At 46.0% G+C, this 13,180-nt stretch overlaps 1 protein-coding gene across 1 annotated transcript in view; it reads left to right on the top strand.

Moving 5' to 3' along the window:
• The first annotated feature begins 1,914 nt into the window (after positions 1 to 1,914).
• The window catches only part of LOC134662735 (helicase POLQ-like), a 34,144-nt gene continuing 22,878 nt past the window's right edge, over positions 1,915 to 13,180 (top strand). Inside the window, exons 1-9 of the mRNA XM_063519007.1 lie at positions 1,915 to 2,149; positions 2,192 to 2,766; positions 4,146 to 4,324; positions 4,684 to 4,875; positions 5,856 to 5,937; positions 6,193 to 6,383; positions 7,735 to 7,880; positions 8,934 to 9,095; positions 10,713 to 10,882. Of these exons, the coding sequence (XP_063375077.1) occupies positions 2,034 to 2,149; positions 2,192 to 2,766; positions 4,146 to 4,324; positions 4,684 to 4,875; positions 5,856 to 5,937; positions 6,193 to 6,383; positions 7,735 to 7,880; positions 8,934 to 9,095; positions 10,713 to 10,882 (1,813 nt within the window). The 5' untranslated portion in view covers positions 1,915 to 2,033. The remainder of the gene's footprint in view (positions 2,150 to 2,191; positions 2,767 to 4,145; positions 4,325 to 4,683; positions 4,876 to 5,855; positions 5,938 to 6,192; positions 6,384 to 7,734; positions 7,881 to 8,933; positions 9,096 to 10,712; positions 10,883 to 13,180) is intronic.

The following is a 13,180-nucleotide window of genomic DNA, read 5'->3' as shown; positions in this document are numbered from 1 at the left end:
CACTCACACACCTGCCGCAGGGGCAATACCGGTCGCACGGCGGTCGGAGCAATTTTAGGTTGTTTTCTACACACTAGCCTGCCATTCAGTGTGTAAGTGATAGTCCCGCTGAACGCACGTCGACGAGAATGGCTGCTGTGTTATCAAAGCAGTCGGTAGTCGCCGATGAACTGACTGGAATTGCCCCAATCGTACTACACATGTAACAACCTAGCAGGGCGGTAGATACAATCTAGGGAGCTAGGAAGGTCTTGCGCCCCTGCCGCCCTGCTGCAGGCCCAATCTAAAAATTGCCCCTGCTTCTTTACACACATCACAATTAAGGAGGCAATTAAGGGTCCAATTCCAACATTGCCCCTGCGGCAGGTGTGTGAGTGGCCCGCTTAATTCTGCCAGCATTTACTGCATCCGCCAGACATATCTGCCGGGCAGTTTCTTCGCCAGCAGATGTCTCTCTCTAGTTCCTATAAGGATATGGCATTTTTCCTCATTTCATATCGTGGCTTCCTTTTATACCTAAGGTTTTCAATTCATCCAATGCAAAGTCTTGACAATAGGTAATTATAATTATAAGTACCTAATCCTACCGTAAAATTTCTATATTTCCTATAATCTATTCGCAACTACCTGTCTATTTACAATATGTATATATACATTGTAGTTATGGCACCTCGTGTAGCAAGTTCGTTGGCTAGCGTTGATTGACATTTGCATCACGCCAGCACATACCTGCGATACCTTCTGGTATCTCGGGTGCCTTAACCTCATACTTAGTCAGGTAGGTACTAACAGCTATATCACTTATATTATTTGTAGTTTGAATACTAGGTTCGTGGGAGCGAATTAACCCAGCTTACGGTGCCCCCAGGTTACGGAACCTATATTGAGTACCTAGTCGTATGGGTGACGCCAACGTGTCAAGTTGTCAAAATCGTTGGATAGTTTTGTCAACTATGAACGTCACACGTCTACATAAATAAAAGGTCATTGAGGCTAGATTATATTCGTATCCCATTTTTCATAACCATATGAAGTCTACATAATAAACTTGATTATCTTAATCAATAGCATTAGGTCTAGATGCTAGCGGTGATTAGTGCTTTGTATATATATATGTAGTTGGCGCTAAGTGATAAATGCACTGCCAATAAACAATCCATCACGTGTTGCATTTGAAGCGTGCAATGAACCTTGTAGTTTATTAGTAGAAACAAAACAAACAACTCCTTATATGCACATTTTAATGCCCTTAGTTATTTTAAAGTTTTAGCCTTATGCTTGTGTGTCTTTACAAAGCTTTATAGACGGGGAGAGCTGGCACACAATTCGTGCACATCGTGCACAATTTGCGTAGCAAACAAACTGCTATACCTATAGTTAGGATGTCGCCTTACTATGGTAGTGATTACTGGTTCCTGACACTCGACAGGCCCGGCAGCTATTCTATGGTGGATCTCGGAGTGGAAGGTCATCAAAGGGGTTATGAGCAAGTAGGTATAGGTACCTGTATTGTAGGTGGACAATTTAAAGAGCCCTAGGACTTTCTTACATGTGTTTCATGACATTGAAGAAACTGAAACCCTCGGCTAGCTTGGTTTAAGCCATTGAAACGGAACTGAATGAAACCATCTGACAGGACATCAAGAAGGTACCAGTATTATATTCTTTGGAAGATTAGTTTGGACGCTCTAGACGGCGATACTACTTATTATAATCTCGTAAATAATCTAAACTAGAAACAATGGTAGTTATATGATAATATACATATTTTGGATCTTGTTAAATAATTTTATTAAAGTGAAAATAAAACAATGACACAGAATTCGGGCTACGCCGCGGAAGGTGCGTGAAACGAAACGCAAACGTCAAGAAAACGTCAATGTCACTTTGAAAAAATAATTGTCGAACCGCAAGCGCAAGTCTTGGTAGTAAATACGATGCGCTTGTTTACATCAACAAAAGATCGTGTTTTCATAAAAATCATCACATTAAAACGTATTAAATTATAAATACCATGTGAAGTGACTTTCAAAATGTATTCGATCAGGAAGTCAATGAAAGAAAATTCATCTACGCCCAAGCGGCGTCGTCTCGGCATGTCAAAGATTTTACGGTCGCCAGAATTCTTAAATAAAAAGAATGCAGATGTGTTTTCCGAAATTCCGAAAACACCTAAAACCGAAACCGAAAGCTTTTCGGTATGTAGTCCGATTAATGTACGGCTACTGAAGCAAACAGAGCGTTGTGAGTCTCCCCCGCTTCCTTGCAACCAAATAGAATATTTGTGTGACTCCGGTAACAACAGCTCAACATGTAGTGAAATACCACGCTCGCCCGGCGTTTTGAACAGCTCCGTAGTGAGGGATATTGAGAATTGGGATTCTTTATTAGTAACAAAAGTTTCGACACCGCACAATTTGGCGGAAATTGAAGATATTTCAGATGACATGTTCTATTCAAGATTAGAGCAATCATGTAACAACGAAATCCTGACATCGCGATGCGAGCAGCATTTTCGCGAGAATATCGAAGAAAGTTTCGCAGCTGTTAATGATTCTATTTATCAGAAAGTTCAAGATCAAAAGGCTACAGATAGTTTATTTGAAACAAAAGATTCCTTTTTGCTGGATATCAAAGAAACTTGTATAATAAATGAAAATGGACAAGTTAAAGGGACAATGTCTGACAATGTAGAAAATTTCTATGGCTTACCAGTTAAAACAAAGAGTTTTTTCAAAAATTACAGGAACATAGAGAAATTTTATGGTAAGTATTTAGTAATAACATGTATTTAAGGTCACTGTGGGCAAGACCGGCATACTTTATTTATTTTTTACTTTGGAGTGATCTAGTTGCGTTAATTATTCACCTACGTTACCGTTTGTAATCGCATACGATGAAGAATTTAATAATTAATAGTTTAGCCATAGTGACAGATAATTTTAATCACAAATTAAGCAAAAACAATAGTATTTAAAAAAAAACTGCGAGTAATGATAACAGCCAATCTATAGGTGCGTATATGTTCATAGTCGAATTCCTAAAAATAATGAATCAAGACAATGAAAAGAGTACTTTCAACTTGTTAATATAGGGTTCAAATTCGAAATAAACGCCATTTTTCTAATATAAAGGCAAGTCGCCATATACTACGAAAATGGGGTGGTATACCTTTTTTGGCTAATAATTACACGTAATTATTTTTTGGATTTCCGAAATAAAAGACCACTAGAAATTTTAAAATGTACTTTATTCGTTTCTTTTAATTTACTGAGATGAAAATTTAGGAAACTAACATCATGCGCAATATCAGGAGAATTTGTCGATACCTTATCAAATCGTTATAATATTAAAGCCGCAAAAACAGTTGGTAATCAATTGCGTTGTACATAATAGAATAAATTTTAATATGATAAATGGTGGAACGTATAATTACAAAACTAAGCCAATTTCTGATATTTTAAACACAGAATAAAGATAACTGGTTCTTATGTTACTTACGTAGGTATTTTCTGATGCACAATCTTTCCAAAAACTATTTTTATCAAAAAAAAATCGATCGGCTGTCGGACTATGACTTCGAGTTCAAAACACGAAATGACTTATTTAGGCAGATTGCTCTGAAATTGGTTGTCACAGCGTCATCTGTTTTAGAGTGAGGGAACTAACGCGCAAAACTGATTGATCAACTGACTCCAAAGCGGCATACACCTTCAAATTCAAAAGTTATAATGTGTTGACGGACTTGCCTTGTAGACGGTTTTGCCCGCAGTGACCTTACTATGAAAAATGCACATTTATTGTCATACCTAAAGATCTAATTAAAATGGAAAACAAATAATTATAACTGGCAATGCATAGTTGTTGTAGTCACAGTCACAGTAACAATCAAGTTGAATATAATATATATATGTTTAATTCTTGTTTAGCTAGTGTACAGTCACCATCAGATGTATATTAGCTGCTCGAGGTGCTAAAAATATCTGAACACGCACTCTAGCACCTCTAGCATTAGAGGCGCGTTCAGATATGTATGAGCACCATGGCCGCTCTGATATATATGACGGTGACTGTACAAAAATATTTTTTTTCAAGCTGCTCTTGCTGACGCATTAAAACACACCCCACTTTTTATTCTTCATCAGATTGGCAAGAAGAGTGTCTTAACTTGGATGCAATCAGAGAGAGGCGTAACTTGATTTACGCCTTACCAACAAGTGGGGGCAAGACACTGGTGGCCGAGGTTCTGATGCTGCGCGAGGTGCTCAACAATAAGAATAATGTGCTGTTCATCCTGCCGTTTGTTGCTATTGTGCAGGAGAAGGTAAGTTCACCAAGAAAAACAAAAAAAGTTAAACAAGACAAAAAACCATCATAAAATTGTAAATTTTACAATACAATAAAGTGATTTACCAATTTTCTATTTAGTATGTCTCTGTTGTATGTTCTACTACTGTACAGTGGTATCCATCCATACTTATTATGCTGAAGTGAAATTTATGTTAAGTATTTAATGAATTATTATATCTTATGATTCTGATTGATATATTTTGATAATATGCCTGGAATTTAAATAATTTTACTCTAAGCATGGATATTGCTGTACCTACTAAGATTTCATGATCATACCTACTGCTCAATATAGTCAAATAAAAACCTTGAATCTGTTTTGCCATTCTACAGATCTGGGCACTCTCTCCATTTGCCGTCAACCTAGATTTCCTCGTAGAAGAATACGCCGCAGGCAAAGGCCACATTCCTCCGAAGAAGCGCAGAAGCAAGCACAGCATCTACATAGCCACCATCGAGAAGGGCCTGGCGCTGGTGCGGAGTCTGATCGAGCTCGGCAGGCTGAGTGAGATTGGGCTCATGGTGGTAAGTGCAAATCATATGATATTATGAAAATATCCGACACGCAATTTGGCGATTTTATACGTCGGTGTTGCAAACTCAGGCCACAATATGAAGGATCTATACCACTATACCAGGGGTCACCAATAAGTTTCTTCAGGGGTCCGGTTCTTAAAATAAAATGACCAATCGCGGTCTGTTCCTCCTTGAGTTTATTAAATAAGAAAAAAAAATAGGTCAGCGGTCACGATGCTTTCATTGTTTGAAACTTTTCATTTAATTGTATCGTAAAATTTGTAACTTTTTAGGGTTCCGTAACCAAATGGCAAAAAACGGAACCCTTATAGATTCGTCATGTCTGTCTGTCTGTCTGTCTGTCTGTCCGTCTGTCCGTCTGTCCGTTCGTCTGTCACAGCCACTTTTCTCCGAAACTATAAGAACTATACTGTTGAAACTTGGTAAGTAGATGTATTCTGTGAACCGCATTAAGATTTTCACACAAAAATAGAAAAAAAACAATAAATTTTTGGGGTTCCCCATACTTCGAACTGAAACTCAAAAATTTTTTTTTCATCAAACCCATACGTGTGGGATATCTATGGATAGGTCTTCAAAAATGATATCGAGGTTTCTAATATCATTTTTTTCTAAACTGAATAGTTTGCGCGAGAGACACTTCCAAAGTGGTAAAATGTGTATCCCCCCCCCCCTGTAACTTCTAAAATAAGAGAATGATAAAACTAAAAAAAATATATGATGTACATTACCATGTAAACTTCTACCGAAAATTGGTTTGAACGAGATCTAGTAAGTAGTTTTTTTTTATACGTCTTAAATCGCCTAAATACGGAACCCTTCATGGGCGAGTCCGACTCGCACTTGGCCGCTTTTTTTACTAAGACAAGTTTGCATTTGTCTTGGCAGATTTTGGTTTGTGAGCTGTTTGGGTTTCAATGTTTCAACATGATGTGTTTGCCGAATGGTAATATAATATCGTTTTGTAGGTAGACGAACTGCACCTGATCGGCGAGGCGGGGCGCGGAGCCACACTGGAGACTCTACTGTCCACAGTGCTCTTCGCTAACCGTAAGTTACTTAACCTTGACGCCAATGACCGATATATCCGCACCGTATGTTCAACGCCAAAGACCGATTAATCGGTCATAGACCACAGAGCAACAATAGACCTACGTGCATATGCATGAAGTTCAATTTCAGATTTGACACTTCGGTGACGTGGCGTCAGCGTGACAGCTTTTGTGTTTGACACGGCGTCGAAAAGGTTAAGCATAGACTTCTAAAATGTAAATATTTCATTTTTTTTTATATCCTAATTCGCAGAGGGTATCCAGATAGTAGGAATGAGCGCAACCATAGGCAACCTCCCGGAAGTAGCCCGCTTCCTCCGCGCCGACATCTTCCAGCGCGACTTCCGGCCGGTCACGTTGAACGAGTACGTCAAGCTGGGAGCCACCCTGTACAAGATCAGTGCAGGAGGCGAGGTGGAGCCCGCGAGAGAACTCAATTTCAATGTGAGTACACTACTAACTTGTTCCCGCACTTCGTTTGCGTTAAATTAATTTTTTTTTATTTTACTTTATTAGGTACACCAAACAGACATCGTACAATATCATGGGTAATACAATTGTACATTATGGCTTAAATCTAGCACGAGATCCAGAACAAGTGTACACAGCATGTTTTACAATTTAGTGGAAATATTACAAACTAATTAACACCATATTATAGCTACAGTGAAAAATATCAGAGAAGAAAAAACTATCTAAACATTACAATATAACGAGTAACGAACTTTACATATAAAGACTATTAAACATCACAAATGAAACAAACTTAGAGGATTAAGGCAGATGGCATCAGTTTAGTGGGAGAAGAGGAGAAGAGGACGCCAGCCAAGCACTTCCTAAACCTAGCGATGTGAGGGTCAAAAATATCAATGCCCCTACCGCGATGATCACCGGCTGTTAAATCGTTATATTGGCGGCACATTCTTGTAATTGGATTATAGAATGAAGTGTTGTTTTTATACACTCTAAGTGCGAAAAGTTTAGTGTTACGACCTCTAATACTTCCATAGTCAATTTCCACTCCCTTAAGGGATGATTTTCGTTACATTAACCATACTATGTCTGTTCCCGGAACTCAAACTATCTAAATCCTGTACCGATTTAAGCGAGAAGAGGTATAGTCAGCAGCACAAGTTGCTAAGCGGGTGAGGTGTTCAAAATTACCTTGACACGCGCTTATTCTCTTATTAACAATAAAGTCGCGTCAAGATCATTTTGAACACCCGGCACGCTTAGCAACTCCTGCTGACTGTACCAGACGAACAGACAAAGTATAAACTCTTCATAGAAATTTGAGATAAAAGTGGTCATTGTTACACTTTCGTTGCAAACGCTGTGCATACCTACTTAGCTTACTCTAGGAATTTTTACTATAGAGTTTTCATTAAATGGATATAGTTTGTAGCTTTCTAATAGACCCCGAAGGCTAATCCTATTGTCTATTGTTAAGAAAAACCGCTCGTGCCACGTGCCACAACCACCTGCATAAAAAATCGGTACTTCGGTTACTGAGTGCCGGCGAGTCGAACGCTACAGAACCAGTCTAAAATGTGTCATCGAGATGCGTAACAAAGGCGCGTTATCGGAGAGCGCACCTACACTGGTTTTTTGAGCGTCGGACTAGCCCGCGCTCAGGTGCCAAATAGAATAATTAGGACCCTTTTTTGCAGGTAAGTAGCACGTGCGGTTTTACTGAACAATAGGATTAGCCTTCGGGGTCTATTAGAAAGCTACAAACTTATACCATGCGTTACTTTCTCCTGGTATGTCCGTCTAACCTTTCCCTTATGTCCAGTACACCCCAGCGGCCACCGCCCTCGACCCTGACTGCCTGGGCGGCCTGGTCTCCGAGGTGGTACCCGCCGCCAGCTGCCTCGTCTTCTGCCCCACCAAGCGGAACTGCGAGAACGTGGCCAGTCTACTCTGCAAGCTGCAACGCAAGTTGGTACAAAATTCGTATTTAAAAAAAAAGCGGCCAAGTGCGTGTCGGACTCGCCCGTGAAGGGTTCCGTATTTAGGGGATTTATGACGTATAAAAAAAAACTACTTACTAGATCTCGTTCAAACCAATTTTCGGTGGAAGTTTACATGGTAATGTACATCATATATTTTTTTTAGTTTTATCTTTCTCTTATTTTAGAAGTTACAGGGGGGGGGGACACACATTTTACCACTTTGGAAGTGTCTCTCGCGCAAACTATTCAGTTTAGAAAAAAATGATATTAGAAACCTCAATATCATTTTTGAAGACCTATCCATAGATACCCCACACGTATGGGTTTAATGAAAAAAAAAATTTTGAGTTTCAGTTCAAAGTATGGGGAACCCCAAAAATTTATTGTTTTTTTTCTATTTTTGTGTGAAAATCTTAATGCGGTTCACAGAATACATCTACTTACCAAGTTTCAACAGTATAGTTCTTATAGTTTCGGAGAAAAGTGGCTGTGACATACGGACGGACAGACAGACGGACAGACGGACAGACAGACAGACAGACATGACGAATCTATAAGGGTTCCGTTTTTTGCCATTTGGCTACGGAACCCTAAAAATGATATTAGAAACCTCAATATCATTTTTGAAGACCTATCCATAGATACCCCACACGTATGGGTTTGATGAAAAAAAAATTTTGAGTTTCAGTTCTAAGTATGGGGAACCCCAAAAATTTATTGTTTTTTTTCTATTTTTGTGTGATTATCTTAATGCGGTTCACAGAATACATCTATTTACCAAGTTTCAACAGTATAGTTCTTATAGTTTCGGAGAAAAGTGGCTGTGACATACGGACGGACAGACAGACAGACATGACGAATCTATAAGGGTTCCGTTTTTTGCCATTTGGCTACGGAACCCTAAAAACGTCGTTCAATGTACGTGTGAAAGTGTTATTATTTACGAGTCCCGCCATGTCTTTTTTGAGCCGAAGCCGAAGGCGAAAATGTACTATTTTATAGTTCCTTATTTTATTGTAATGAAAGTTGTCGTCTACAGAGAGATGGCGCTGCACCGCACAGCAGAGCGGCGCTCGCTGGAAGCCGCCCTGCTGTGCGAGGGCGCGGCGCCGGCGCTGGCGCGCTGCGTGCGCGCCGGCGTGGCCGTGCACCACGGCGGCCTGGCCGCCGACGAGAGGACGCTGCTCGAACAAGCTTTCAGGTAGGCACATCTCTCCCTAACCTCCTTTTATTGAAAGGTGTTTTTAAAAACACGACACGACTGTATCAATGCTTAATTATATACATTATAATACAATATCTGGGTGACCGAGCTTCGCTCGGAAAACATATAAAAACTCGAAAATGCGCGTTTTCCCAGAGCTAGCTAGATCGATTTTTCGCCCCCGAAAACCCCCGTATAGCAAATTTCATCGAAATCGTTAGAGCCGTTTCCGAGATCCCCGAAATATATATATATATATATATATATATATATATATATATATATATATATATCGAAGAAGGATGATCCTAACGGCGGTGGGCGCGTGGGGGTAGTACCTAGATGTATTACTTCACAGCCAAAATAGTAGGTATGCTACCAACGCATGAAATAAACATTCGGACTCATTAACCATACTAGTGCCTACTATTATTTCAGTACTAAATAATCAAAATAACTATACGATCTTACGATGGAATCGGATTCAATAAAAATAAAAAGATCACATGAAATCGTTCAAATCTTTATTTAAGTCAAACTACACCGGCTCCAACCCTACACCTCTGACCCGAGAAGATTTAACCCGGCAACAAACTCGGCAGGACACATCTTTTCAAAACAACACATCGTTTCTTTATTTTACAAAAGTAAGCTTCTTAGCACATAAGAAATCAAAATAACACTTGGAATAAAACACTTAGCTAAACGGTTAAACAACGTGAGAATCTATAAACTTTCAGAATAATCCTTCAGGTGTAAGCCTTCAGGAACGTAGCGAATTAGGCACGAGCTTGGCTAACGTCCGATCTCTAGCGCGGTCCGATCAAGAAGAAGGAAGAAAGTCCCCGCGGCGGAGCCAACCGCTCCCGCCTCCAAATCAAGTTGGTAAACCTGCCTGACCAGTCTACCAACATAACGACAAAAATGCCAGTTCGTGCCTTACGTTCACTCAAGATACCCCTCTTGACGTTCCAAAGCCGTCTACCTGTCATCTTAGTTCATCAGTACGCCAATAGATGGTGGCATTATTCACTACGCAACTTTATTATTTCGTTACAAGCAAATAATACGTAGCCAAACATTGCTAATCGACTTTATACAGGCGTCTAACTATGAACTGTAATGCTGCAATACGTCTTTCTGGTGTCTCGCTCCGACATATATATAAATAAATAAATAAATAAACAAGAATTGCTCGTTTAAAGGTATTAGATTAATACAGATCTATTAATTGTTTACCATCGTATTGTTTCGGAAACGTTCGTGTTTGTTAGTTAAGTCAATGTCAGTCAGTACTTTTTGTACTGGGACTGATCGAAATAGCAAGACCCGTTCGTAAGATGTATCCGTACACACATATCGTGTTCAGGAACCGCATGTTACGATCGCCACGGCGGTATTTGATCATCCCGTTTGCAATTAACGTTTTCATTTCGAATAAAATGTCATCTCAATTTTGCTACTAGCAATGAGGTCAAATAAAATTTATTTTCTTATCAGAGACGCCCGAAGGGGTTCACGTTACGCGTGTGGAGATAAAGTTAATACCTATCAGTAATTATCTGGGCTTTATCTTCTGCCGTGTCACTTGACCTAGTGACCGTGTTTCCCCAGGGCGGGCGTGATATCTGTGTTGTGCTGCACGTCGACGCTGGCGGCCGGGGTGAACCTGCCGGCGCGGCGCGTGGTGGTGCGTGCGCCGCGCGTGGGGCGGGGGTTCCTCACGCTGGCCGCGCTCCGGCAGATGTGCGGCCGCGCGGGGCGGGCCGGCGTCACCGACCAGGGTAACTAACATACGTGAACCTGCCGGCGTGGGGCGGGGGTTCCTCACGCTGGCCGCGCTCCGGCAGATGTGCGGCCGCGCGGGGCGGGCCGGCGTCACCGACCAGGGTAACTAACATACGTGAACCTGCCGGCGTGGGGCGGGGGTTCCTCACGCTGGCCGCGCTCCGGCAGATGTGCGGCCGCGCGGGCCGGGCCGGCGTCACCGACCAGGGTAACTAACATACGTGAACCTGCCGGCGTGGGGCGGGGGTTCCTCACGCTGGCCGCGCTCCGGCAGATGTGCGGCCGCGCGGGGCGGGCCGGCGTCACCGACCAGGGTAACTAACATACGTGAACCTGCCGGCGTGGGGCGGGGGTTCCTCACGCTGGCCGCGCTCCGGCAGATGTGCGGCCGCGCGGGGCGGGCCGGCGTCACCGACCAGGGTAACTAACATACGTGAACCTGCCGGCGTGGGGCGGGGGTTCCTCACGCTGGCCGCGCTCCGGCAGATGTGCGGCCGCGCGGGGCGGGCCGGCGTCACCGACCAGGGTAACTAACATACGTGAACCTGCCGGCGTGGGGCGGGGGTTCCTCACGCTGGCCGCGCTCCGGCAGATGTGCGGCCGCGCGGGGCGGGCCGGCGTCACCGACCAGGGTAACTAACATACGTGAACCTGCCGGCGTGGGGCGGGGGTTCCTCACGCTGGCCGCGCTCCGGCAGATGTGCGGCCGCGCGGGGCGGGCCGGCGTCACCGACCAGGGTAACTAACATACGTGAACCTGCCGGCGTGGGGCGGGGGTTCCTCACGCTGGCCGCGCTCCGGCAGATGTGCGGCCGCGCGGGCCGGGCCGGCGTCACCGACCAGGGTAACTAACATACGTGAACCTGCCGGCGTGGGGCGGGGGTTCCTCACGCTGGCCGCGCTCCGGCAGATGTGCGGCCGCGCGGGGCGGGCCGGCGTCACCGACCAGGGTAACTAACATACGTGAACCTGCCGGCGTGGGGCGGGGGTTCCTCACGCTGGCCGCGCTCCGGCAGATGTGCGGCCGCGCGGGGCGGGCCGGCGTCACCGACCAGGGTAACTAACATACGTGAACCTGCCGGCGTGGGGCGGGGGTTCCTCACGCTGGCCGCGCTCCGGCAGATGTGCGGCCGCGCGGGCCGGGCCGGCGTCACCGACCAGGGTAACTAACATACGTGAACCTGCCGGCGTGGGGCGGGGGTTCCTCACGCTGGCCGCGCTCCGGCAGATGTGCGGCCGCGCGGGGCGGGCCGGCGTCACCGACCAGGGTAACTAACATACGTGAACCTGCCGGCGTGGGGCGGGGGTTCCTCACGCTGGCCGCGCTCCGGCAGATGTGCGGCCGCGCGGGGCGGGCCGGCGTCACCGACCAGGGTAACTAACATACGTGAACCTGCCGGCGTGGGGCGGGGGTTCCTCACGCTGGCCGCGCTCCGGCAGATGTGCGGCCGCGCGGGGCGGGCCGGCGTCACCGACCAGGGTAACTAACATACGTGAACCTGCCGGCGTGGGGCGGGGGTTCCTCACGCTGGCCGCGCTCCGGCAGATGTGCGGCCGCGCGGGGCGGGCCGGCGTCACCGACCAGGGTAACTAACATACGTGAACCTGCCGGCGTGGGGCGGGGGTTCCTCACGCTGGCCGCGCTCCGGCAGATGTGCGGCCGCGCGGGGCGGGCCGGCGTCACCGACCAGGGTAACTAACATACGTGAACCTGCCGGCGTGGGGCGGGGGTTCCTCACGCTGGCCGCGCTCCGGCAGATGTGCGGCCGCGCGGGCCGGGCCGGCGTCACCGACCAGGGTAACTAACATACGTGAACCTGCCGGCGTGGGGCGGGGGTTCCTCACGCTGGCCGCGCTCCGGCAGATGTGCGGCCGCGCGGGGCGGGCCGGCGTCACCGACCAGGGTAACTAACATACGTGAACCTGCCGGCGTGGGGCGGGGGTTCCTCACGCTGGCCGCGCTCCGGCAGATGTGCGGCCGCGCGGGGCGGGCCGGCGTCACCGACCAGGGTAACTAACATACGTGAACCTGCCGGCGTGGGGCGGGGGTTCCTCACGCTGGCCGCGCTCCGGCAGATGTGCGGCCGCGCGGGGCGGGCCGGCGTCACCGACCAGGGTAACTAACATACGTGAACCTGCCGGCGTGGGGCGGGGGTTCCTCACGCTGGCCGCGCTCCGGCAGATGTGCGGCCGCGCGGGCCGGGCCGGCGTCACCGACCAGGGTAACTAACATACGTGAACCTGCCGGCGTGGGGCGGGGGTTCCTCACGCTGGCCGCGCTCCGGCAGATGTGC

This window comes from Cydia amplana, chromosome 3, assembly GCF_948474715.1.
Source record: "Cydia amplana chromosome 3, ilCydAmpl1.1, whole genome shotgun sequence".
Classification (NCBI taxonomy): domain Eukaryota; kingdom Metazoa; phylum Arthropoda; class Insecta; order Lepidoptera; family Tortricidae; genus Cydia; species Cydia amplana.
This window is presented reverse-complemented; position numbering and strand designations above follow the sequence as displayed.